Below are 25,838 nucleotides of genomic sequence, written 5' to 3'. Positions count from 1 at the left end.
TTGGCTAGCGTTCTCCGTGACTTGAAGAGTTTGTACTCTACGGAGCCTTTTTGCATTGCTTTACTAGTAAGGAAGGTCGTCTTTTTCCTCTGCGCGCATCAAGGTAGAAATTTCATTGGGCCGTGAGTGGATGGGCGTGGCTCAGCGGAGAAGGAGGACTGCACTTGCTTTATTCAGATTGGCGCATAGCCCAGAAGAAAGGATGCTTCTTTGTTTATCTTTGGCGGTCTACGGGGCCGCCGCTGTCCAGCGGTAGGTAGGACTATGCTTTACCGGTTGCCCCACGTGCACCTGCTGGGAAAAGCAGAAAAGACTTTTTCCCACCTGGTATGGGAGGAGAAGAGGGTTTTCTTTAGGGACCGGGATATCTGATCTCTACCAACTACCGAATTCTCACGTGCCTGTTAAAGCTCTTGTCAGCTCTTCTTCTGAAGGTTGTATATACCTGTAAGAAACACAGAAGTAAGTCTGTATTTGCCTATATCAGCTCTCTGACGTGTGAGGAACATAAAGGTAGCTTTCAATATGTTTTTTGCCTTGTGTCTGAATCAGCTGATCAGCAAACATAAAGCTTGCATTCTCATTTTGCCTCCTTGTGGCCAGCAGCGCAGTAGTAAAAAGTCCAGGCTTTTTGTTAGTTTATTTTTAAAAGGAGAATATCAAAGTGTTTCATTTGTTATTTCTAAGTACTAAAAGGAAGGCTATAGTCCTCAAGCTGTTGTATCTGTGGAAGCACAATTCATTTTGTAGGACTGGCTGGAGAGCATTCTTTCATTAATTGTATTTGTCAGAAGATAAACAGGACATGTTCGCATCAAATCTGCAGTTGATATAGAAAGTGCTTGTAGCTTACCTCGTGAAAGAAATTCTTAAAATTCCTTAAGTAACTCCCTTTTGAAATTTGCATTTTCCTGTTCTCTGAGCTGCTAAATAGTCAGTTGAGGCTTAAGGCAGTGAGGAGGTATACGGAAGAAAGAAGCTATCAGCTTGGCCTACTAGAGAAAGGACAGTTCCAGGATCGTCAAGTGAAAATGTGGCTCATGGAATACAGAAGAGTGAGGTCTGGATACCTGAGTGTTGACCAAGAAGAGCCTGTGGAAGAAGAACCTGATCAGACAGAAGCCCTGACAGAAAGGGGTACAAGACTGAGAGTGCAGTCCTAAGTAGGTCTACTAATTTTATTCTTTAGGGTTTACTCCATGCCCAGGAAATGTACTTGGGATTGCAGCCTGCATCTCACAGGAAGAGAACAGATATTCTTCTGTCAGTTGAGCACTTAAGAAGGCTAGAAGCATTCAGAAAAGCGTTCTCCATTTGTAAAACCCAACGTAGATCTACAATGCAATCTGAAACAGAGGTACACCTTTCAAAGTCCATTGATGTTAATAAACTTCAAGGGGTATAACTGCTCATTTGCACTGTTTATTTGTGAATTAAGTTTTTTAAAATGGAGCAAGTGGTACACATCATATTACTTATGAGTAAATGGACCTTTTAAACCATTGATAGAGGGGTCCCAATAGAGAATGTTGGGTTATGGGTATTTACTGGGAGGGTTGCTCTCTTTGTCATGCCGGGACCCAGCTTCAGCTGAGGACTCTTCAGCTTCCAGTGGCCACTTCTGAGCTCATGAGAGTTGGGCAGCCCTTCATTTAGGCCTGATTCATGACAAATGTTCCTGTATCATGTTGCTTCCCCCCACTTTTATGATGATTTACATGATCTGCTTTTGTATGCAAGCCACTTGTGTTGAGAAACAATGTACAGATACTGGAAAATAAATGTTTTGATTCTTTTAATTTGTTATATTGACTGTTTTGGGGTACATGGTCGGTCTTGAGGCTTGCATTGGTATCATCATGGATCCTATGTTGTTTCCCTGTTCGTGTGGTGAATCCTATTCATGAGGCTTTTGTCTGTCTAGGAGATTTCCTCAGCTAAGGGCTCCAAGTGGGAGTCTGTTATATATTTTCAGCAATGCCTTGTATAAAAAGGTAAAGGTAAAGGTTCCCTTGCTCGAAAGCCAGTCGAGTCCGACTCTAGGGTTGCGGTGCTCATCTCCGTTTCAAAGCCGAAGAGCCAGCGCTGTCTGAAGACGTTTCCGTGGTCATGTGGCCGGCATGACTCAACACCAAGGCGCACGGAACGTTGTTACCTTCCCACCGAAGTGGTACCTATTTATCTACTTGCAATTTCTTGCTTTCGAACTGCTAGGTTGGCAGGAGCTGGAACTAGAGACGGGAGCTCACTCCGTCTTGCGGCACCCGGGTCTCGAACTGCTGAACTACCGACCTTCCACATCAGCCAGTTCAGTGTCTTAGGAGTCTGTTATATATTTTCAGCAATGCCTTGTATATAGTATTGTAAATTATAGAAGTTGAAAATTGCTGTGTAAATTACTTATCCTGCTGTACAGCTCAACACAAACCAGAGCTGGTGTTAGGTACTTAGCAGATATGGCTCTAATCTCCAAGGTTAAAGTCAGACTGCATGATGAGAATTAAATTTTCCAGATGTTGTGGAAATCCCATCTTTAGTTTACTCACTACGGTAATAAATGGCCTAGCTTGCAAAGTTCTTCTCATTTAGGAGAAAGTTTCATACAGAAGTAGCATTGTGCATTTACATTTATAAATATTTTAAATAGTGATTCCGCCTTCATGAGCTTTTGTATTTATTTTCAGACGACGTGTTTTTTCAAGAATGGAGTGACTTTAAAATATATCTGGAAAAGAACTGGGATGTGAAACAAAACTTAATATGTTTAGATCAATATTAAGTCAAATGATGTTATCTTTAGATTGTAATGATAAGAAACTGATATTGTTGATGATATGAAGTAATTTGGAGCAGGGGTGGAAGCATTGTGGGAAGCCATTGGAGGGAGGGGAGGAACTGGGAATGGGGTAGACAATTTGCGTATTTCACCGCTGCCATTTGTAGGAAGCCCCTAAAGAGAACCAGTTACCTTTGCTTTAATGCCTTCCAGTGGGCCTGAGGAAAATCAACACATTCTTATAGTCAATCAAAAAGGGTTTCCATATCCCAATGCTCATTTTCTGTTCCTTTTAGCATCTCCCCCATTGAAAGTGTAAGACCTTAATCGCCTTTGTCTTTTGAATCTCTCTTGTGATAATTGATGGAAGTGTATCATCATTACTGTTCATACAAAACAGAAAAGACAAAGAGGCAATTGTCATTCAAAGTTTAAGCCCAGTGGCACCTTTAAGACCAACAAAGTTTTGTTCAAAGTGTGAGCTTTCATGTGCAACGCACTCTTTTCCAGACAAATGGAATAAGATCTCCTCAAGGATTACTTATAGGGAAAAAAGAGGATGGGGGCAGCTGTTATGAGGGGCCACTCAGAGCCAAGATGCAAATACAGAGCTGCAATTGGATCAGGTGGCCAGTAAGGTCAATGGATAGCAGCAAATTAGCACATCCGTGCAAGAGTTAACAAAAAGATGTGAGAATGAAGCTAGAGTCCAGCAGTACCCCCAAGACAAACCAGGCTCAACCCTATGTACATGGGAGAACAGAGTCTCAGCATGTGCACACTTCCTCAAATATTACATGCAGGGGGGGTTAGTTGCTAGGAAGAGCCAATTAGAGTCAAGATGCATAAGTAACTGATCAATAAATATAGCTAAGATTGGACTAACACATAAAGTAGGACATATAAATAGCAGCAAGTTGGCATAAAGATAATAAAGGAGTTAACAACAGATGTGTAAGTTTGAGTCCAGTGGCCTCTATAAGACTAACAAAGTTTAATTTCTGGGTATAAGGAAGAACAGAATGTCTTAGCGTGTGTAGTGAGATAAGAAACTGATATCTCTGTTAAGCCCTGGGGGATAACTTGTAATTCAGCAAATAAAACAGCTATTTTGAGGTCATCCATTGAATGTCCTGGAAGGCTGAAGTGTTCTACAGGTTTCTCAGTCTTATGATTCAATGTCAGATTTGTGTCCATTTGTCCTTTGGCATAGGGTTTGACCTGTTTGCCGTATGTTGAGAACCGAAGGGCATTGTTGGCATTTAATGGCATATACAATGTTAGAAGATGAGCAGGTGAATAAGCCTGAGATGGTATAGTTGATGTTATTAGTGATTGCGTTGTCTGGGCGTATGTGGCAGCAAAGCTGGCACCTGGGTTTCTTGCAAGCTCTGGTTTAAACATGGACACTAGTACCAGAGCTTGCAACAAACCCAGATGCATACTTTGCTACCACTGGACTTAAACTTTGTACTGCTGTTTCAGAGCAACATGGCTACCCTCCTGAATTTGTCATTCAAATCAACTTTCTGAGTGATGTAAACTTTACATTTGCATTGCAAACAAATTGAATCAAAAGAATCACCCAAGAAGGCTTGATAAAAGCAAGCTACTTTTGTAGGCTTTGATCAGCATTGCAGTCCAAAATGTGAATCCATATGATCCTATTTTCTTCTGATCTTGGAAGCTAAGCAGGGTTGGCCATTGTCAGTGCTTGTATGGGAGACTACCAAGGAAGTCTAGGGTTGCTACACAGAGATGGGCAATGCCATAAGCACTTTCCACCAGAGAGAGAGAGAGGCAGAGGCAGAGAGAGGCTACAGTCCTAAGCATATGCACTAAGCATTGTCCCATTAAGTTCACCAGGTCCACTTGGGAATAAATATGGTTAGACTGTGATGCACAGCTCCAGAAGGAATATCAAACCCACTTGTATCCACTGTATTCTTCACTATGACCATATTTTGAAAATGTCACTATGATGGACCCCTGATTCTTCTTCACTGTGAGGCAGATTTTCCCCACCAAAATTCTTCGTTCCCTTCAGGTACTGAGCTAGACCCCCTAGTAGCATGATAGCTGCGGCTTTATAAATCGGAATGTTTCACCCTTTGACAGAATCTAATTTGGCTTTTCCCCAGCCCTGGAACTTGTCAGGAAAAAACAGGAGCCCTCTTTTTAGATCACTTGAAATGGCACTGGAGACTGTGTAACAGTGAACAATAATAAAGATTTTATTTAATAGGCAGGGACGGTATGGGTAGTCAGGAACTGGAAATGCTGTAAGTGTTGTTGGTTAAACAGTATATATTTCAGTTGACAGACAAGATGGTGTTGAAGCAGCTTATTTTCACAAATTCTTGGTTCTTATCAGTGAGAGATGGTTGACTAAGTCCTTTGGTTTCAGTTACAATGTTTCTGCATATATTTCCTAATAACTGTTCAGGTTTTTTGGAAAGGTCACTCTTTTTGTGTATTGAATTCTTCCCCCTTTTCTAAAATCACAATGTGTCTTCTTTGCCCTGAGTAGCCTATAACCATTTCCTTTCACAACAGACCAGGGACTGCCTCAGTACTAATCCCCTGTATAACTGGACAGGACTTATATTTCTTGCCTGACAATATAATCCTATTCCTTTTGGCCTGATTGGGAGCTTCAGCCTGCAACCCAGTTACCCTTTGCCAAAATCTCAAAACCCAATTCTTGGCACCTGTGTGAAAACATACTTCAGCTTTAGTGGACATTAGATTCTGAATTCTTAGATGGAATTCTTTCTCAGGTTATGTTTAACACAGTTAAGACCAGGAGTCTCTCCCTTTATTGAAAAGGTGAACCTGTCTGACAGACTTTTTATTCAGACTCTTCAGATATCCACTCCTGTAGCTGAGCTTTTACTTTACTGAACAGTAAATGCTGCTGAACAGAAAAAACGAACTCCCTCTCCCTTCAGTACACAGCTGGACTTATATTTCATTCAGCTGGCAGTGGCCAATCAGAGAAAAGGAGCAGCCTGTCACTCAGGCTCAACATTGTAGATCAGAGTTAACTATTCACTTCCCCTCTCTGATTTCGTTGCATTAGGAAATGTAGTCTACCACAGTAACCATGATGGGTAAGGAGAAGGCATGAAACAAAGTAGATGCTGAATAATGTCAACTTTCAGGTATTACATGGCAATGTATAATACCAAGAAAAACTAAAATATTCTCCATCGCAAAGTCTCTCTTTAAAGGACAATCTTAGATAGATGTAATAGGTGCAAAAAGAGCAACAAGTCAACATAATATAAATACTTCCTGAATTGTGTGCTGTCAGTCATGAAAAGGATACTGAAATCAGGCCCTTGGTTGTGAGACAAAAGTAGTTGGGAGTATTCTAAAATCTAAAATCTTGGAGGATACAGCTAAGGTAGTACCAGAGTCAAACCAGGCAGTTGCAAAGGCTGCAATGAGTTTTGGGTTCTCACACTGCTTCTAGAATGACCAAATTCCCATGCAAACACATAATGAACCTCAAAATCCTCCAAAATATCTTAGCGGGATCTGGGCCAAACTTTGTTTTCACAGAGACATCCTTACCTCAAACTGCCTGGAATGGCAAAAAATCCTGCAGTTTGCCTGTAGGAAAGGATTCAATATGTGTAATGTGGGAAATGCAACAGTTGGCAAAGTACACTAGCTGATTTACTTCCCAGGACAAGCAATAAACCAGAACATTCTCATAAGGAGAAACCTCAGTCAAATAGAAGAAGAAGCCTGAAGCAAATTCCACAGACAATCTTTTCATGTAAGTTCAATTTGCATTCTTTTTTATAAGAAAACATAATGATTTCATAAGATTAACTAAAGGTCATAGTATAATTTGGCATGGTCCACATAGCATGGACAATAATAATATTCAACCAGACATATATATAAGAAAAATAAAGTAGCATTAAACAATAAAGTAGCATTAAACAAAGTTGTTATAACAGTCGCTATGCACAAGAGAGACTGCAATGTTATAAGGAGTAAATATTTAAGAATTACCTTGCTGGATCAAATCAAAGGCCAGTATTATCTAGAGGTGTACAAAACAACACAAATGAACTGTAGTCATTATTCATTTTCAAAACTTGAGTCAGGTTCATTTATTTATATTACTGAGATATTTAGATGTTTTTATATTGCTTTTGTACCATATGGAGATGTAAAATGGCTTACAATATTATTCTCTTCCCCTTCACAACAGCCCTGTGAGGTGGATTAGACTGGCTGGCCCAAGGTCTTAATGATTTGTACCTGGGTCTCCGAAATCCTAGTCTGACACACTAACCACTATATCACACTGACTGTCATTGGGATTATTCTTAGACATATTAGGAAATTATTCCAATAATTGCTTCCATTGGCTTCAATGTGAAATGCATTTCTGTATGTAACTCTCAACTGGGATGAAATTTTCATCTGTGATGCTCCTTGGCTAAGGTTCCTGGGCCATGCAAAGAGAGAAATATCCTTTTCTGCCAATTCATTTGCAGGGGTTTTGATTAAACTCTTCATTTCTTTTTGTATTTCTGGGATTGACATGTCTAGAGAAGCAGTAAAAATAACAAATAACAATCATCAGCAAAAAGACTGATTTCGTGACAGGTGTCCTCAATCTGTAGGTTTTTGATCATATTTATTCCCAGTTGCTACAGGCTTGACAGACACTGGGGGGGGGGGAGAGACAGGGCAAATGTTTTTTTTATACTGTTGTTATATCAAAGTTCCAAAGCAGTGATCAAACATCATAAATAGTAAAAATGCATCAACATTCTAAAAACATGAACAGTAAATCTGTTTAGGATTACACATCTTTCTAAATATATTGGAGTCAATGGGCACAGAATAGTTTAGGATTATACTGCCAAACATCCAAATTACCAGATTCATATATCATACACACACACAACCAGATATCACTATACAAAATCAGATAGCAGATTGGTAAGTATTAGAACATCGGGAACAACCAGGATCAGCAGTGCCAACCAATCCTCTTTGCCAAAGGTCAGCTGAAATAGATGTTTTAAATGTTATGTTTTTAATATAATGTACTGTGACACATGAACCTGTCTTAAACTAAGTCAGACCACTAGTCCATCAAAGTGAAAGTATTGCCTATTCTAACTGGCAACAGCTTTCCAGAGACTCAGGTCAAGGTCTTTCACTTCACCTGCTTTTACTTGATCATTTTAACTGGAGATGCTAAGAACTGAACCTGGGATGTTCTGCCGGCAAAGATGATACTCTGCCACTGAGCCCCATCCCCAGTCAGTCTTTTGTTAGTTTGCTCTTGGGAAGGAAGCATATGACATTACATTTCCAACAACCTGTCACAATATGTTTTTTTGTTATTGTCCTCAGTGGAAGTTGACATCTTTTAACCAAGTAAAACACTAAATCACTGTGTATAGTTTTACAATTTTTTTATATATTATGCTAAGTATAAATGTTTAGAGTATTTTTAATGATTCATTAACAAGAACACAGCTTATTCATTAATCATGAAACTTGACAGTACATTCAGAATAATATAACTCCTGTAGTAATATTTGCAGCCAGTAATGAGATCTTATCATAGGCTCAAGGTCCTAAAGTAATTCTTGGTGATTAAGTGTTTTACTTATTTAAATACACTGGGGTCCGATTTGTTGTAAGACATCTTTTAAACAGCAGGAGTTTTTATCAATAGGCTCTGTAACCTCAATTAATATACTAGAAAACTGACTCTGTATATGATGGCATGGAGAAGGGAAGAAAATAGTTAGCAGAGAGCTGGGTAGAGAGCAAGTCTTTGATTTACCGTCCCAGAATTCCAAACTATATGAGGTTCTGATCTGTTCAGTCCCACAGTAAGTCCTACCAATTCTCATCCAAGCTGTTCTTAAACCTACGCAATCAGCACACTAATTTCTTCTTTATCTTTGTATTGATAGAGATGATGTTTACACCTAAGTTTATACATATCCCTAAAACCTTTAAAATGGCATAGAACAGGGGTGTTGAACATAAGGCCTGGGGCCAAAACCGGCCCCTCTAGGGCTCTTACCCAGCCCGCAAGCAACTGGTATGTATGGAAATGTAAGGTACTCCCCCTTTTATGGTATCCCTTGTAAAAAACCTAGTCTTGCATATGATTAAATACATTTACTGGGTTCCCCAGTAAATCAGTTGCTTTCACTGCTAGGAATCAATGGCTTTTGTTTGTATTTTGAGTAAAAAATAATGTTGTTAATTGGGTTTGCCTGTGTCCTTTATAAAGTTTATATCTCCAGTGCCTGGCATTACATTTTATGGCACACATGGCCCCGCCTGACAAAGTGACACTTATGTCAGATCTGGTCCTTGTAACAAATGAGTTTGACACTTCTGGCATAGAAAGTTTATCTACCCTACCCCCATGAGCAATAAGATTCTCAATAATGTTAGTCTAGTGGTCATATCTGAGGCTTCAGCTGAATTCTTACATGAGTTAACTTCAACAGAATTAACCTTGTTTGACCCAGGTTGTGAGCCCTATACATGAAAAAGAACATAAATTGGATTTTATGTTTTTCACCCACTAATTAAGAGATGGCCTCATGAGGCAGCACATGCTGTAGTCAGATATTATCTGCTCAAGGCAACATGGATGTGACAGCTGGTTTCTGGAAGGGTGGAGAGCCAATTAAGATGGTCTGTCAGAGACTTGACAGATTCAGTGTGATTGCATAATGCTCCAGGGGAGTTTAGGATCCCCTGCTTTAACTCTGTGGGGACCTGGAATAAAAAGCTACAGGCAATTGCCAGGACTGCTCCTTGGGATCCTCTCCCAACCTCAAAATGGAACCCAGCCCTGGGGTTAATTATGGAGCTGGGTGATAGGAAGAGGGTTAGGAGATGTCTAGACTGGTGTTAGTAGAAAACTCAGTCCAAAATTTATAGAACATCCCATGAAGACTATTTGAAGGCCTGCAATATGACCTGCTAACTCCTATATGTTTCTTTAAAGTCCCAGGAATTGGCTTATCAGCTGTGACCCTTTAGCAAGTTTTATTAATGATAAAATCACTCAGATCCACTCCAATCTACTTGTATAATAAATTAGTTAATAGACTTATCTGGCACACTGTCTTGTCAATTTATGGATCACTTCATTTTGCTTAGCCTGATGGATGTTCACAGGGTCCTAGGTATTTTAAAAGTTCACCACTTGTGCTCTTGACCCCTGCCCAAACTGGTTGTTGAAATCTTATAAATAGAAACACAGAAAACTTGTGTTGCTTATTATAAATGATTCTTTAAGTTAAGGTTTTCCCCCTCATTCTCTTAAGGAGATGGTTATTTGTCCACTATTGGAGGAAGAAAAATATTAAGAGTGATATGGCAAATCATCACGCAGTGTCAAATCTGCCCCCTTTGGGTGGCAAAGTATTTGAAGGACAGGTGGCAAGTTTTCCTGGATGACACATCTACCTTTCACCCTTTTCAGTCTAGCTTTAGTTCTGGTTATGGGATGGAAACGGCTTTGGTGGCTGATCTCTGTTTCGATAAGGGCAGCGCATCTTTGCTTCTGTCACTGGTTAGCAACTGTTGATACATTTGATTACAAGTTCCCATTGAGATGCTTAGAGGCAGGAATGTGTATTAGAGAACCAGTGCTGAAGACACTGATCCTATACAGAAGGCTGTTTTGAGACAGAGGGAGAGAGCGGTAGGGGATGTGTCCTGTGAGGTGCTCTAGGAATCCACATTGACTCCCATGCTGTTCAGTCATGTGTCTGTGAAGCCACTGGGGGAGATCATCTATAATTTTGGGATTGCCATTATGGTGATAACACCCAGCTCTGCATTTCATTATTTAAACCACCAAAGACTACTGGTTTCATCCTGTGCAAGTGCCTGATAGATACAAAAATGGCTTTTTTGTATCTAGCACAGAAGTTGGCTCCCTACCATGGCTCAGCTGATTTGGCCATGCTGATCCATGTGACAGTCACCTTGAGATCAGACAATTGTAAATGCCTGCTCCATTGGACAACCTGGGAAGACAATTCAGAAACCTCAATTGGTTAAAATGTAGCAACACATTTATTATGAAGGATAAGAAGCAATCTATACAGTGGGTTTCTAGGTTCAAGGCAAAGTGTTGGTTGTTACCTTTCAGGTCCTTCATTGCCTGAAATGCCGGTTTGGTGTAGTGGTTAAGTGCGTGGACTCTAATCAGGGAGAACCAGGTTTGATTCCCCACTCCTCCACTTGCACCTGGCTGGATGACCTTGGACAAGCCATAGCTCTGATAAGAGCTGTTCTTGAAAAAGAGCAGTTTCTGTCAGAGCTCTCTCAGCCCTACCGACCTCACAGGGTGTCTGTTGTGGGGAGGGGAAGGGAAAGGAGTTTGTAAGCCGCTCTGAGACACCTTTGGGTAGTGAAGAGCGGGGTATAAATCCAATCTCCTCCTCCTCCTCTTCTTCCTCTTCTTCTTTCCACCTCAAGATTGCCTCTCCCAGTCTGTCCCCCTGCAGCAACTCCACTCAGGTGAAAAAGATCTAAGGATTCCATCCTGCCGGTTGGTGAAAACAGCTACCGTACTGTTCAGAACATTTTCAGCAGATAGTTTACCACTTGAGGTTGGAAGGTTCCCACTCTGGTTTTTAGAGATCTGTTTAGAAAAGCAGCTTTTTGAATATGTGAGCTTCCATTGGATACCCAAAAGGTTGAGGTTACAATTGATGTGAGCTTCCACCACAACAGTTTTGGTAGCAATTAAAAAATGCAAGTAGATAAATAGGTACCGCTTCGGTGGGAAGGTAACAGCGTTCCGTGCACCTTGGCGTTTAGTCACGCTGGCCACATGACCATGGAGACGTCTTTGGACAGCGCTGGCTCTTCGGCTTGGAAACGAAGATGAGCACCGCAGCCTTAGAGTCGGATTCGACTGGTTTTCGAACAAGGGAAACCTTTACCTATCTAATTTATGTTATTGTTTTTAGTGGTGTTCCTTGTTAGTATTGTTATATTATGTTTTTTAACTAACTGTGTAGCCTGCCTCTGGTCCCTTTGGGAGAAAGGCTGGTAAGAAATACTGTAAAATAACAGATACATAATAATTGGTTAAGTGTATGATCCTATGGTGGCTGCTCCCTTATTCTGAGCTTTAGGTAGTTCTGGTGTTTGAAACTTTGTCCCCCACTCATGGTTACAGTTTGACTTCTTAAACCTGTTTGCAACAGACTACTGTCTGCACCGCAGCTCACCCACCACATTAAATGATTACACAGCTTCACCATATGTGACTTCTACTGGCACATGAGTTCCCAACGCTGGGCGCTTTGACATTGATGCCATAAGTATTATCACACAAGGGCTGTGTGTATGGATGACTAACAGGGGAAGCCACATCATTGTGCAAGGGCGTCCCCAGCATGAGCCGATCCTCAAATGAGCCAGAGGCTACGAGAAATGACAATTCCACTGCATCCAGAAGTTTAAGCATGAGGCTCGGCTATTTAGGCAACAGACGCCCTCCCTTTGCTACTGCCGGCGGGGCGCCTAGCTGCAAACTGTTGCCATGGCAATGTGGACGCTTACCCGCCCCCTCGCGGGAACAGGAAACCGCTTGTGAAAAGAAGTAGAAGGTATGTGCGACCCAGGGAAACTGTGCGTGCTATTCCTGCCTCCAGCAATAAAACCCTAGTTCATGTGTTCCCACACTGGTAAATTTAGTCTTGTCTCCTCTCTACTGCAGCTTCCACCACTGGGTGGGCATCCATGTTTGTTTCCTGCAACTGACTTTGTGCGGACATTGTCCATGTGGAAAGAGGAAAGCAAAAGATGTGCGATTTGTGCTATATTTCAAAGAGGCTCACGTGAGGTTTCCCCCTCTTGGACGCACACTGGACATACCCAAACCGCCAAAATGCTCTAGCTACCTCGGCAAGAAAGCTACTGCGACCCAAGTGCTTGCCGTCACAACAGAACGTTCGTCTTCACGTAGGTTTTGTGGGGACGTACTGAAACTAAGGACAGCTATTGCCTATAGGGAATACATGAGTGCCCATAGAGAATAATGGAGAGTAGGCTTGCCCAGAGGGGATAGTGCAGTACATAATTGCCAATAGAGAATCAATGACTGCCCATAGGGAATAATGGAGAGGTCGCTTGCCCATAGGGGATAATGGAGTACATAATTGCCAATAGGGAATCCATAAAGCCAATAGGGTATCCATGACTGCTCATAAGGAATAATGGAGAGGACGCTTGCCCATAGGGATAATGGAGTACATAATTGCCAATAGGGAATCCATAAAGCCAATAGGGTATCCATGACTGCTCATAAGGAATAATGGAGAGGACGCTTGCCCATAGGGATAATGGAGTACATAATTGCCAATAGGGAATCCATAAAGCCAATAGGGTATCCATGACTGCTCATAAGGAATAATGGAGAGGCCCTATGGGCAAGCCTACTCTTCATTATTCCCTATGGGGAATCATGCATTCTCTATTGGCATTCATGTATTGCCTATGGGCAATCGCTGTCCACTCATGTATTCCCTATGGGCAATCGCTTGTCCTTAGTTTTAGTACGTCCCGGTTTTGTTGCAGTGCGTAAAACAGGGGTTTAGTGGCGTCTTAAAGGCTAATAAATCCTGTAAAATAAAATAAATCACACATGAATAAATACTAGAATATATCTGAAATAGTTGGTTATTTTTATAAAGGGCGTTCCTATATTGGAGCCCTTTGTACCTTTGGAAAACATCACACGTATTTGACTTGCAAAAACGTATGTTGGAATACACATCGTTAGCCTTCACAATGCCACTGGGTTCCTGTTTATTTGCTGCCTCAGATTAACATGGCTACTCATCTGGAAGTAGCATGTACTGCTGTGGGTTCTACTCACATCACAATAGGTGAGTGTTGGATGAGCTGAGAGATGCCCCCCTCTGAACAAGAAGTGCCACAGCAGAGTGGCACCTACCAATGAACCTGCTGCATAAGGCTGTTCTGAAAAGAAACAAAAGCTATTTGCAGTCAAACTGTTCCAAAATCAAAATCCAAAAACAAAGCACAATCCACATGATACCTTTTATTAGGACCAATCACAATGATGCAGAACAGTGTGCAAGCTTTCGAGTTCACTAGAACTCTTCATCAGGCTGGATGTTACAAAATGAAAAAGGACAAAACAAAGACCAAGAGGATTTTCTTTTAATAATACCCTTCTGGTCATAAAGTCCTTTGCAGGCATTGGCTGAGTGGGCTTTCTTGTTAGCAGTAAGCCACTTTTTGCATTGTCTCCCTCTTCAGAATCATGCAACCGGGAACTTTCCAAACTAAGTCCACTAGTGCTACTTTTTTAGGGAGCTTAACTTTGGGGTGGGCTCCTGTGGAATACCCCCGGCCTCCTGCGTGCCAACCATAACGGAAGAGGATATAAGGGGCCGGGGCCGGGGGGGAGGTACTGACAACTCTGGCAACAGGTCAGGCTGCTTGCCGTGAACACACACACGGACAGACAAAACTGTCAAGATCGCTGAGTGGTAGCGGTTCTTCACAGCCTTATGCAAAGGTCTCTGGCACCACCTACTAACCAAGGCTTGCAACTGAAGGTGCCAGGGACTGAAGCTGGAATCGTCAACCTGTCAAACACTCGCCACGGCCCTTTCCCTGTGTATGTTTGTGGGATGGAGGAGATATCGCTGGGGTTTGGGCTGTCCGCGCCTCGTTCTACTCTAAAGCAGTCTGTGAGCGTTGCTCACCCCCCAGCCCCGCAGCGCTGGTACGGCGCTTTTTAAATTCCTTCTGTCACTCGCTTAGGGCTTAGGATCGCGCTCTAGAGGCCCTGATTCGCCTCCACCCGCCCGTTGCCGCTTGCGCCGCTCGTCGTCTCCGCGCGGAGGGGAGGGTGACTTGGGAATGCGGTCGAGGAAGCTGCCGCAAGGGCTGCCGGGCTATAGGCGGGCGGGCGGCCCGGGGCCCGGACCTAAGATGGCGGCGGTGTTGGTGGGGGGGAGGAGGAGGAGAAGGCGGAGGAGGGGGTGGCGGCTCCTGTGGCTGTCGCGAGGCTCGGGCTGTGGAGGCGGCGGGCGGCTGTGCCGGGGCTCGGGCTCGCAGGGCGACTAGAGCGAGCGGGGCAGGGAGCAGCGGGCTGCAAAAGACCTGGCTCGGGCCAGGCCGCCATGGGCTCCCAGGTGCTGCAGATCCTGCGCCAAGGCGTGTGGGCGGCTTTGAGCGGTGGCTGGTACCAGGACCCGCACCAGGGCGCCGGGGTCAATGCGCTGCACCTCTACCTGTGGCTCTTCCTGCTCGGCTTCCCCTTCACCCTTTACATGGTGAGTGAATGAGGGAGGGCGAGAGGCGTCCCAGGGAGCCGGCCTGGCTTTCTCCCACCGCTGAGGATTTGGGCTCTCTCCCTTGGGGCTCTCGTCTCTTGCCTCAGGGTGGGCTTCACGCCTGCATCCCACGGCGCTGACCCGCCCGAGCCCCCTCCCGCGGTTGGCTTTATTTTGATGGCTTTGCTTTGAGGTGGAGGGTGATCTCGCTTCAAAGGTGCCAGCGCCAGTCTGTCAAGTATTCGCACCTGGTGTCTTTGGCCCGCCTTTGTGGAGTAGCCACCTAAAAACATAGACAGGGAAGGAGTGCTGGAACTGTGCTGTCGAGTGTCATGGCTCTGGGGTGTTCGCTCGGATGGAGTAAACAAGGGTTGATTGGTTGGTTTCTAGTGCTACTCCACGCGTTTCGGTTTGTCTGTATGCAAGGAGTTTGGTTTAGTCTGTGTGACAGTCGAAAACGGTGCATGTAAAATTTACATGATAATCACACATTACATTGCTGGGAAGTACGGAAACACTATTGAGAAGTGGGCGTCAGGGCTAACCCTACATGTTAGGATGTGCACCTCTGAATGCAATGGGGTAGTAGTTGCCCTCTGCTACACAGAGACTGCCACAATGGAGATGTGGACATCTGATAAGGTGCTTGACTGCTATTTTCCATCCTTCCCCATTTTGGAGCCTATGAATATTGGTTGCTAAGTTTAACCTGTAACTATGGTGTTACCTTTAGGGAATCACAAAGACATCTGAAGATACAGGCACCATTACAGACTGCCTTGATCTGTGTTTTTCAATTGCATGCATTCGTTTTCCCTTTGAACTGGTTTTCCTGATAAAGCCTAAGATGATTTGTTCTTGTACTAAGTATGGACTGCCAACACTTGGACACTTTGTCATTATGTGGGAGATGAAGATTACACAAGATTCTGATAAGCTCCAGAACCTCTCCCTGCTATGACTGTATACATTCTATAAATTTGTATACTCTGTGTTAATGTGGGTTGGTTGTAGGGAAGGGGAGCATGAAACAGGTTCTTCTTGATGTTTGATCTTGCATTAAAATTGTGGTTAACCTGAATCTAGCGATATCATTTTCTAGGCTGGTAGTGAAAGATTTATCAAACCCATGGGTGCATAACAAATTGATAACATGCTGAGATGGCCCAGTTTTACCTAATAGTTTTTTGTGTGTGAACTATGCACATACTCTATATGTGCCCCTTTATACTGTTTTAGAGCATCTTATCCTCAAGGTAGCTGTATACCTTTATTTTTTCTTTCATGGCTGGATTTTGGCTGTCTTGCCCGGCCCCTCTAATTTTGCCAATTTGCTGCTGCATAACATATAGGATGTTTCTGCAAATATTTTTCAAACCTAGAATATCTAGAATTTCTAGCATTACCTGTGGAATTAGTTTGATTTCAGGAATCAATTATCATGGGGGTGTGTGTGTTGTAGATTGGAACTGGGACATGGTTTTCTCTGTTATATGCATTTTTGTAGGGATACTATTTCCTACCTGTCACGCTCCCCAAGACTTTGTTTTGTTCACTTTATATGGGACTAATTTCCAGTGAGTGCATGTTGCTGTGGCAACCAGGCAGTGATCACATTTAATTCCTGGCAAATCTAAGTAAACAGACAGCACAAGGCAAAAGCTGACTTGTAAAAGAGGAATGTGGTTCACCAAATGACTCTCCAGGGAGAGCCCTGCGTGAGCTTGCAACTACCAGAGATGAAGAACTCATTGTCAGGATTAGGTGCTTCATTAGCACTCATGTTAGCTTGACAGGAGAGTAGGCTCTGCCACTGGAAAACAGTGGAAAAAAGTGGAGCTAAAGAAGAGCATAGATGCTTATATTTTAGAGGGTTGAGATTTTTAGTGTATCTTATAAGTTCAATAGCACCTTAGAGACCAATAACAGCTTCAAGGTTTAAGGTTTCGAGAGTCAGCGCTCCTTTTGTCTGATACCCTGAAACTCTTGTTGGTCTCTAGGATGCTACTGGACTGGAATCTGACTGGATTAAGGAGACAGTGAAGATCCTGGCTTTCTCATTAAAGCTCTAATGTGTAATAGATGAGCAATCATAGCTTGCTTATGACTAAACATTTCCTAGCAGAAGCTAAAATGCCATTTCTGAAAGGTGGCTGATAAGGCAGGACATTTTTAAAAAACATGTATTTTCCAACTTTTAACTGAGCTACAGCTGTCTGTCTTTTCTGAATCTGAAGAAGTGAGCATGCGTACCCAGAATTAAACTTTGTTGGTCTTGAAGGTGCCACTGGACTCAAACTTTGTTCCATCTTTTCTGCAGTAATACTAGGGAGTGATTCACTTGATCAAACTGGAATGTTAGGAATGTGGGTTAAGTGGATCTGCTCTGTTTGACACATTGATCAAGTGCTTCAACTTGTACCAAACTTGCAGCTAACCCTTGCTTATTGGGTGCTCGACCACTTTTGATAGCTTCGTAATAGTATAATAAATGTGGACTGCAGTCTGGGTACCTGGTCAACAACTGATGAAAAATCACGAATGCCTCACCAAAGCTGTAATATTTTCAAATCCTGTAATTTCAATGTATATCAGGTTTTAAGGGATCAAATCATATTAGTATTGGGTGTTCTGATTATTTCAACAGGAGAAAGTACCTCTCAGTTGTCACTGGCTTGCTGTCTGTCTCATGCAAATAGTTCTTGATGTGCCTGCCGTTTAGTCTTGTAGTGCTTAGTGGAAAATAGGAGCCAAATCATTGTGCTTTGCAATTGGGAAGCTGCCTGTATATAAAATGGTTTAAAATTGGTCTGCTTCACCAGAAAAAAAGGTGAGATAATGACATTTCAGAACTGTGTTTCTGCTGAAGTAGTGAATGTTTTAGGGTACTCAATGCTTTGAGATTCTAAGTATCCTTTGTTAAAATTCTCTGATACACAATGCTCTAATTAATACACAATATTCAAATTTGGGTGGAATGCCATCCTGTTCCTTTCTACAGAGATGCTCCCAGGATGGAGCAGGGTCACAACATGAATGCAAAAAATCACTAAGGAAATGTTTCATGTCCTTGCATATTTGAGAAAACGTAGCTGGAAATAGGTTCTGCTGAGCTTGGGGCTTCAGCAATTGGATGAGGCTATCTCTGAGCAAAGCTACATGGGAAGAGCCTGCATTTATACTTACTTGGACCAGAGCTGTTTTGAGGGCTGTCCCTGGGAAAGCCAGGCCGTGCAGAGGTAGAAACTTGGGGAGACAACTTTTTCTTCTTCCTACAACTGAAGCTCCCAAGAAGCTTCCACAGTGCCTGCCTTCCTCCCCCAGCTTCACAAGCAGTTTTGGAATAGCAAGGCTAGAAGATGGAAATAGGCTCTGCTGGGCTTCCCAGTACCTAATTACAGCTTGTTCAGCAAGTATAATACCAACATGGACCACAGCCTAATTGGAATCTGGTCTAATCTGAAACTTTGCCATCCTTTCCCCCCTCCTGCTTTAGGCACTGCTAACGAGTAAAGAAGAGGCAACAGACAGTTTGTGAGATTATTTGGGAAGGACATGCTTGCTTCGTGGCCTTGGGCAAACAAGGCATCTACCTTAACTGTGAATATAGGCCAATTAGTCACAAGTTAAAACAGGTTGAGTCATAATTGGCTGTCCCTTTCTCTTTCTGCCGTGTGCATGCAGTCTAGACATATTCTAAATAGATAGAACTACTGTGGACATCTTATTCCTTACTTCCAAAGTATTGTTTACTGAAGGCATTCTGGAGCTGTGCCATTATGTCAGTTGCACAATGCAGAAATATTTACAGCACATCCTTTGAGGAAGCCAGAAATTTTAGGATGTGGTTTGTGACTGTGTACTTAACTTCATGATTTCTTAAAATTTTGTATCTGAAACCATTCAAATACCAGTTGTCAGAGAAAATAAATCTCTGCCAGGTGTGCGTTGGCTGCTGCTTCATTAGTGTGACAATTCTAATACCACTTTAGACCATCCCAGCGAGCTTAAACTTAAGAGGCCTTCATATGCCATTGATTGAAAAGATGAGTGTGGAGTAAAAGTCAGTGTTGGATTATGGCCAGAGAGTTCCAGATCAAATCCCTACTCATCCATGATGCACACTGGGTGACCTTTGTCCATTCACTCTCATTCAGCCTGGTCTATCTCTATGAAAATAAAATAGAGGAGAGACCCATGTGCATTGTATTAAACTCTTTGGAAGATGGACGAAATAAAAGTGTGGTTGATGAGAGTTTCAGAATGGATGGGCCTGGATGTTGGTTATGTTGGCTGATATAAGATTTCCTATAAGTGTGCCAGACTAATATTTCAGATCTAAGTTTATACATCTGTTTCTTAAATAAAATGGGTGTATAGGCTATGCCTCTGGCTTTTGTAGGGAAAACCTTCCCATATAATGTATCATATTAACCATAGTAAGAACAAGCATAAAATTTCACATTATTCATTCAGTTTATATTCCGCCCTCCCCGCAAGCAGGGTCAGGGCGGATCACAAGCAAAGTATAATACATCATAACAATCAAATGCATATCAAATAATTTACATAATAATGAAAACAGATTAAAACAACACAAATTAAAAAAAAACAGGTCACACTATGCGTATTCATAAAGTTCAGTCTGGTGCCACTTCCTTCTGCTTGCTCTGGGCCACATAAAGATGGTACACTTCAGCAGGGGGAAGCAAGATTTTATTGGATGGTCGCTCCTCAACCAAAGGCCTGGTGGAACAGCTCTGTCTTACAGGCCCTGCAGAATGCAGTGAGTCCTGCAGAGCCCTGACCTCAGATGGGACATGGGAACATGTTCCGCCAGGGCAGAATAAGCCCTGGCCCTGTTCGAGGCTAAACGGATGTCCCTTGGACTAGGGACAACAGGCAGATCTTGACCAGCAGAGCATAAGGTCCTCTGGGGCACATATGGGGAGAGGCCTAAATTTCTTTGAGGACTTCAGTATACAAGAATGTCCTAGTGTACAAGGGGAAACTACATCCTTGCGTCATCTTGGTGATGAAGATGCAGCCTCTGGTCGCACCAATGGGTCAAAGTTTGAGGCAGCCCAGGAGAGTGTAACTTTCTGCCTACTGCACAAGAGGCTTGAAAGACTATTCCAGGGTGGATATTGATACGTTACTAGTTTCAGATGTTTAATAAGTGCAGTAGCTTTAGATTGTTACTAGGCGGATGGCAGTAGTAGTACATATTTCAAAGAATTTGAGAAATAGTTCCAACCTTGGTGTTACATTGATTGTAATGCTTCAGAGTAGTGCAGATGTTCTTTCATACTCATGATGCCACTTGAATTGTTTCAGAAATTCCAAATTAATCTCTTACTGGCTAACATTTCTGATGTGTGTATGGAGGCATTCTGTTTTGTGCCTTCACTTGTCCCCACCCCCGCTAGTGGTAGCCCTCTATATGATGCAGAAGTCAATTGTGAGCCTAGTGGGCTTGTTCGCTAAGGGTTTGTGTATGTGTGTTTGTCCTCGGCCCTTTCTGCACTCTGCTTTTAATTCATGTTCACCACGGTGACCTCCAAGCCATTCTGCACTAAAATTGAATCCAACTTTCTATTTAATCCAGGTTTTCCCCCCATTCTGCACTAAAATTCATCCTTTTTATTCCGTCCCCCCCCCTTCTGCATTACATCACCTCCCTTCAGTGGTTAGCCCAGTTTCAGCCTGCTCTAACCCCGGGTTATTTGGATGCTGTTTTGCCATGGACTTAAATTGCCTTGACTTGAACACTGAGAAAATTCCATATGTGCCCCAGAAATAGCCTTTGTCTATAAGTGTTCCAATAGTGCTGCAGTTAGTTTCCCACATTTATGTACAACTGAAAGCTTTTGGAAGGACTCCGGGTTGAGTCCAATGAATTGCAAATGGAGAAGGGTTTGCAAACCAGGATTTCTTTGTCTCGCTTCTTTTACTACAACTCACTGACCCCTCTGAAATTCAGCTCCTGAGAGGTTTAGGGAGCTTTTACAAACAGCAAGGGGGCAATGTTGGGAAATCTGTAATGAGAATGGGAAATTGGTGAAAAGTAATCCCTTATACCAATGAAAATATTCTCCTGACAAAGAACAGCAGTTGGTTACAACTCTATATTCGGAAGTGGCAGACAAGTGAACCCCTTATAAACAAAGCCGGGAAAGGAAATTGCATCTGCAGATAACACTTTGGACAGCTTACAGTCACACCAAAAATGATACCCTAATTCAGAGAGTATTCCATCTTTCTGTGTTTATACCTCTGAGGATGCCAGTCACAGTTACTGGTGAAACGTCAGGTTCTACAATGCCAAGACCACGGCCACACATCCCGGAAAATTTACAGCAACTAATTACCCTAAGGTTTGATTTGAATTCTGCAACAGTTAAAAGTACATACACACTAAAAGGCAGCTCTGGCCTCCAAACCACTCTGGACGAGTTTGATCTATCGTAAACTGCTCTATTGTTTTTGAACCCCATGTGGGATTTGATTTTTAGCTCATGTGAATACTTTTTTGTTCAAAAAAGGCCTGTACCATTTTCTCTTGCATCTTGCCCCCTTGATTTGTTGAACATTCCCTGTACCTTTGTTGGTTTCACATCAACTGCTGACCTGTACCCAGGACGCACAGGCCTAACCAAATAATATTTATGTACAGAGAAAATTCATTTTGCTACACAGTGATGCAGACAAGAAGGGAGTTGGCAAGCGATGAGAGGAAATTGTGGAAAAGAATAAAATATGTATGGAAATAAACAGCAATGGAGCCATCAATGCAGAATTTACTTTGCAGCTGTAAATAGTTGATGTGGTGTAAGAACATATAAGAAACTCTTCTGGGTCAACAAAGATGATCCCCCTAGATCAGCTTTATGTTTTTAACACTGGCCAGTGAGATACATCGTGGAAGCCCCCAGCAGCCCTACTCCATTTTATGATTCCAGTACTGACCTATTGTCAGTGAATTTGTGCAACTCTGTTTTAACAAGCCATGTAAGCAAATAGCCTTGAGTGACAGAAGGAGAGCTTCAGTATATCTTATTCTCAGCATGACCCCATCTGTTGATACCTAAATCCAACAGTTAGGGCCTTGAAAAGACAAGACAGATCTTTCTACAAATCTGAGAAAAGCCTTAGTTTGCACAAAAAATAAAAAATTTAAGGTTAACCCCGCCTCCAATAATAGAAGGCACACTGTACTTTTAAGAAAGTAGATCTCAGTGGCCATTGAGGGTGGGTTGCTTAGCAACAGCAACATTACCACCTTCAGACCTTGGGAAGGGCCCTAGCTAGGGCTCTTTTGGCATCCCAGACCATCCCTGCTTCCCTCTCTCCTGTTCCTCCTGCAGTTTGTGTGACTTACCGAGGTGCAACAGTGGCTACCAGACAACTTGATGCCACATAACTTGTCCGGGCCTGGCAGTGGCTTCTACACAACTTGCCTAACTTGGCTGGGCCTGACAGTGGCTGCCATGCAACTCACCTGAATAATTTGCTTCTGCACAACTTTTGCATCTTGTCCAGACTTCCCAGGGACAGGCTGCCAGAGGAGGGAAGGAAGGAAAGCTGACAGCTAGTGCAGTTTAAGGGTTAGAATCAGACTAAGAGCTGGGAGGCCCAGGTTCAAATCCCACTCTGCCATGCCCACTTTTCCTCAGACTAATCTACCTCACAGGATTGTTGTGAGGATAAAACACAGGAGAGGCTAATGACATAAACTGTTTTTGATTTCACTGGAAGAAATGACCTAAACAAATGGTAAGTAAAGCTGAAGACTGAAGGGATATAAAACAAAGGTTGGTTGATGAGTGGGAAGAAGAGAAAGAAGCAGGTAAAGAGGAGAGGAAATGGGGGCTGCCAGAAGGAGAAAAAAAGGACAGTAGTGTAGTGAAGGGAATACAGCAGGAAAAGGGGTGAGACTAGCAAGTTCTTATAGGTTCCCTGCATATTTTATACCTAGTTCTGACCGTGGACCCAGCTGCAGCTCCTTAAATCTGGGGGTTGCCATGTAGGTGCATTGAAAAGGGTGGGGGTTACAGCCAGGAGCAAAATAAGGTGGCAGCCAGGGAAAGTGGGCACTGATTGCTGGCATTTTTTTTTTTTTTTTGGAGATGGGAAGGAGCCTGGCATCTCCATCAGAGGTTCTTTCTGCTGTCACCGCTGTCCTCAGCAGAAAGCAAGCATCAGGAGTGGTATTGATGAGTCAAGTAGCCACTAAGTCCCTGCTTCCCTCCCCCCCCCCCCCCCCCCAGTGGGAGGATAGGCAGGTGGAGCCTGGTCTCTCCATGAGTTTGACACTGGCGAAGACTGGAGGGGAGGATGCATGTAGAGATGGTGGTAGAGGGGAAGGAGAAAGAGGAGGTGCAGGTGACAGCAGTGTTTCACTGGGGGGCTGACCAGAGGAGTAGGTGGCCTAGAAAATGGGCGGCGCATTGGGGGAGCAGGGATGCACACTGCAATTCTGTTGTGGCAGAGGCTGATTTTGGCTGGGGTAAGGCTTCTTTTTAAGGTTTGGGTGGTCAAAGGAAGCTCAGTGAGGCCACGCACTTTGGTTACACAAATATACTTTAACTGCAGACATGAAAACAAACCACAATATATATAAATATGGTCCTGGGAGCTTCTTACAGCGACTACAGTTCCCATCAGCTCCGAGTCTCCAAAGAGACCCAATGAAGCCCACATGCTACTGTGTTTCCTCTTTCTCTTTAATAGCCTGCTTAGTTGCAGCCTTCGAGTGTTAAGTATCATTTGGCAGGCATGCAGAGTCAGGTTCTAGTGTTTTCAACTGACACTCCCTTATTAGGAAGGCTGAAGTCCTGCAGCCACTTTGATAAAACTTAGCTGCCAATATGCTCTACGCTCAGGTAATGTTACCTGACCACACCATTCCCTACTCCCTCCACATGCAACCACATGTAGTGGTTAAGAGTGGTAGAATCTTATGTGGAGAACTGGGTTTGATTCCCTAGTCCTCCACATGCAACAGTTGGGTGACCTTGGGTCAGTCACAGTTCACTCAGAGCTGTTGTCTCAAAAGTAGTTTCTGTCAGTGCTCTCTCAGCCCCACCTACCTCACAGGGTGTCTGTTGTGGGGAGAGATTGTAAGCTGCTCTGAGAGTTCGAGTGAAGGGTGGGGTATAAATCCAATCCCTTCTTCTTCTTCCTACTTTAAGGGGCTCTTCCACAATAGCACTACAGAGTCCTGCGGGTCCCCTGCTTGTAATTTTATAAATGTGTCATGTCTTCTTTAGTCTTTGACCCCACTTAAGAAGAGTTAAACAATTAAACTTAGGTGTTCAGTTCTTTGATAATTCTGGTTGCCTCTTTCTGTATCTTTTTCCAGTTGTATGATGATTTTTTTTTTTTGGTAGATGAGTTGCCCAGAACTTGAGGTGCAGCTATGCTGTAGATTTATATAAAGGCACTACAGCGGGGTGGCTGAATTGTCAGTCCATATTCTACTGAACCATAACATGGAATTCACCTTCACTGCTGCTGCATAATGAATGGGTGTTTTTGGTAAATCTGCCACTACCCCAGTATCTTTTTTATGGGTATTCAGGCCTAAATTAGACTATCAGCATGTATATGAAGTAAAGAATGTTTTTGTCTCAAAATGGCTTATTTGCACTGAATTACCTTGGATTTTGGTGTACAATTATTGGTGGCCCATTCAGAAAATTTGAAGAATTCTTTCAGGAGTTCTTGCTTTGGACTTCATCATCCTGACTTGATCATCCACAGTGTTCACTGTTGACTTCAACTATTTATAAGTACCTTCTTTGACCTTGGTTCTTGTACAGGTTTCAGGTTTTTCACAGCATTATTTGTGAGGAGGGCTGTAGATAGGGTTGCCAAATCCGTCTTCGTTGGGAGCGGGGGGTTCCCGGCCGGTGTTGGGGGTGCGCGCGCAAAGCGCGCGTCACCCGGAAGTGACGTAGGCACGCTGGGCACGCTGGGGGTGGGGCCACGGCCATACAAGGGAAAACCATAGAGTTTTCCCTTGTATAGCCGTGGCCCTGCCCCCCAGCGTGCCCGGCGTGCCCACATCACTTGCTAGTGACGCACACGCCGGGGGCGGGGTTCCCCTGGGCCCCGATTCAACCGCGTCGGAAATCGGGGCTTCAAAGCGGGGGATTCCCCGCCCCCGCCCACATTTGGCAGCCCTAGCTGTAGGTCAGTGGTAGAGCATCTGCTATGCATGCAGAAGTTCCCAGATCAAATTCCTGGCATATCCAGCTAAAAGAATCAGGTGGTAGGTGTTGTGAAAGACCTCTGCCTGAGTCCCTTGGGACCCACTGCCAGTCTGCATAAACAGCACTGATCTCAATGGACCAAAGATCTGCTTCATTGTAAGGGACCTTCATGTGTACTCTCCTCCATGGTGAGAATTGTCCACCAGCTCTTACCCTTTCCTTATTGTTGTTTAAGCAGTTAACTAATCCATAAAACAGTATTTTCAGTTATCCCATGGTTGGTAAATTTAGTAAGCCCTAACTGAGGATCTTTTTCAAAGGTCTTTTGAAGTTCTCATATATAATATTTATTGGATAGCTTCTATCCGTATGCTGGATGACTCTCAAAGAGTTCTAAACAGCTGATGAGGCAGGACTTCTTTTGGCAGAAATTTTCTTGTTTAATCCTCAGCAAGGCTTATTCTTCTATATGTTTAATAATTCTAACAAGTAATGCTT

The 25,838-nt window shown here is 43.2% G+C and overlaps 1 protein-coding gene across 1 annotated transcript in view; it reads left to right on the top strand.

The window, feature by feature from the left end:
• Positions 1-14,930: 14,930 nt before the first annotated feature.
• Positions 14,931-25,838, top strand: part of PCNX1 (pecanex homolog 1 (Drosophila)) — a 116,296-nt gene continuing 105,388 nt past the window's right edge. Inside the window, exon 1 of the mRNA XM_015425764.1 lies at positions 14,931-15,123. Within this exon, the coding sequence (XP_015281250.1) occupies positions 14,971-15,123 (153 nt within the window). The 5' untranslated portion in view covers positions 14,931-14,970. The remainder of the gene's footprint in view (positions 15,124-25,838) is intronic.

This window comes from Gekko japonicus, unplaced genomic scaffold (genome assembly GCF_001447785.1).
Source record: "Gekko japonicus isolate JY-2015 unplaced genomic scaffold, Gekko_japonicus_V1.1 scaffold1818, whole genome shotgun sequence".
Lineage (NCBI taxonomy): Eukaryota > Metazoa > Chordata > Lepidosauria > Squamata > Gekkonidae > Gekko > Gekko japonicus.
This window is presented reverse-complemented; position numbering and strand designations above follow the sequence as displayed.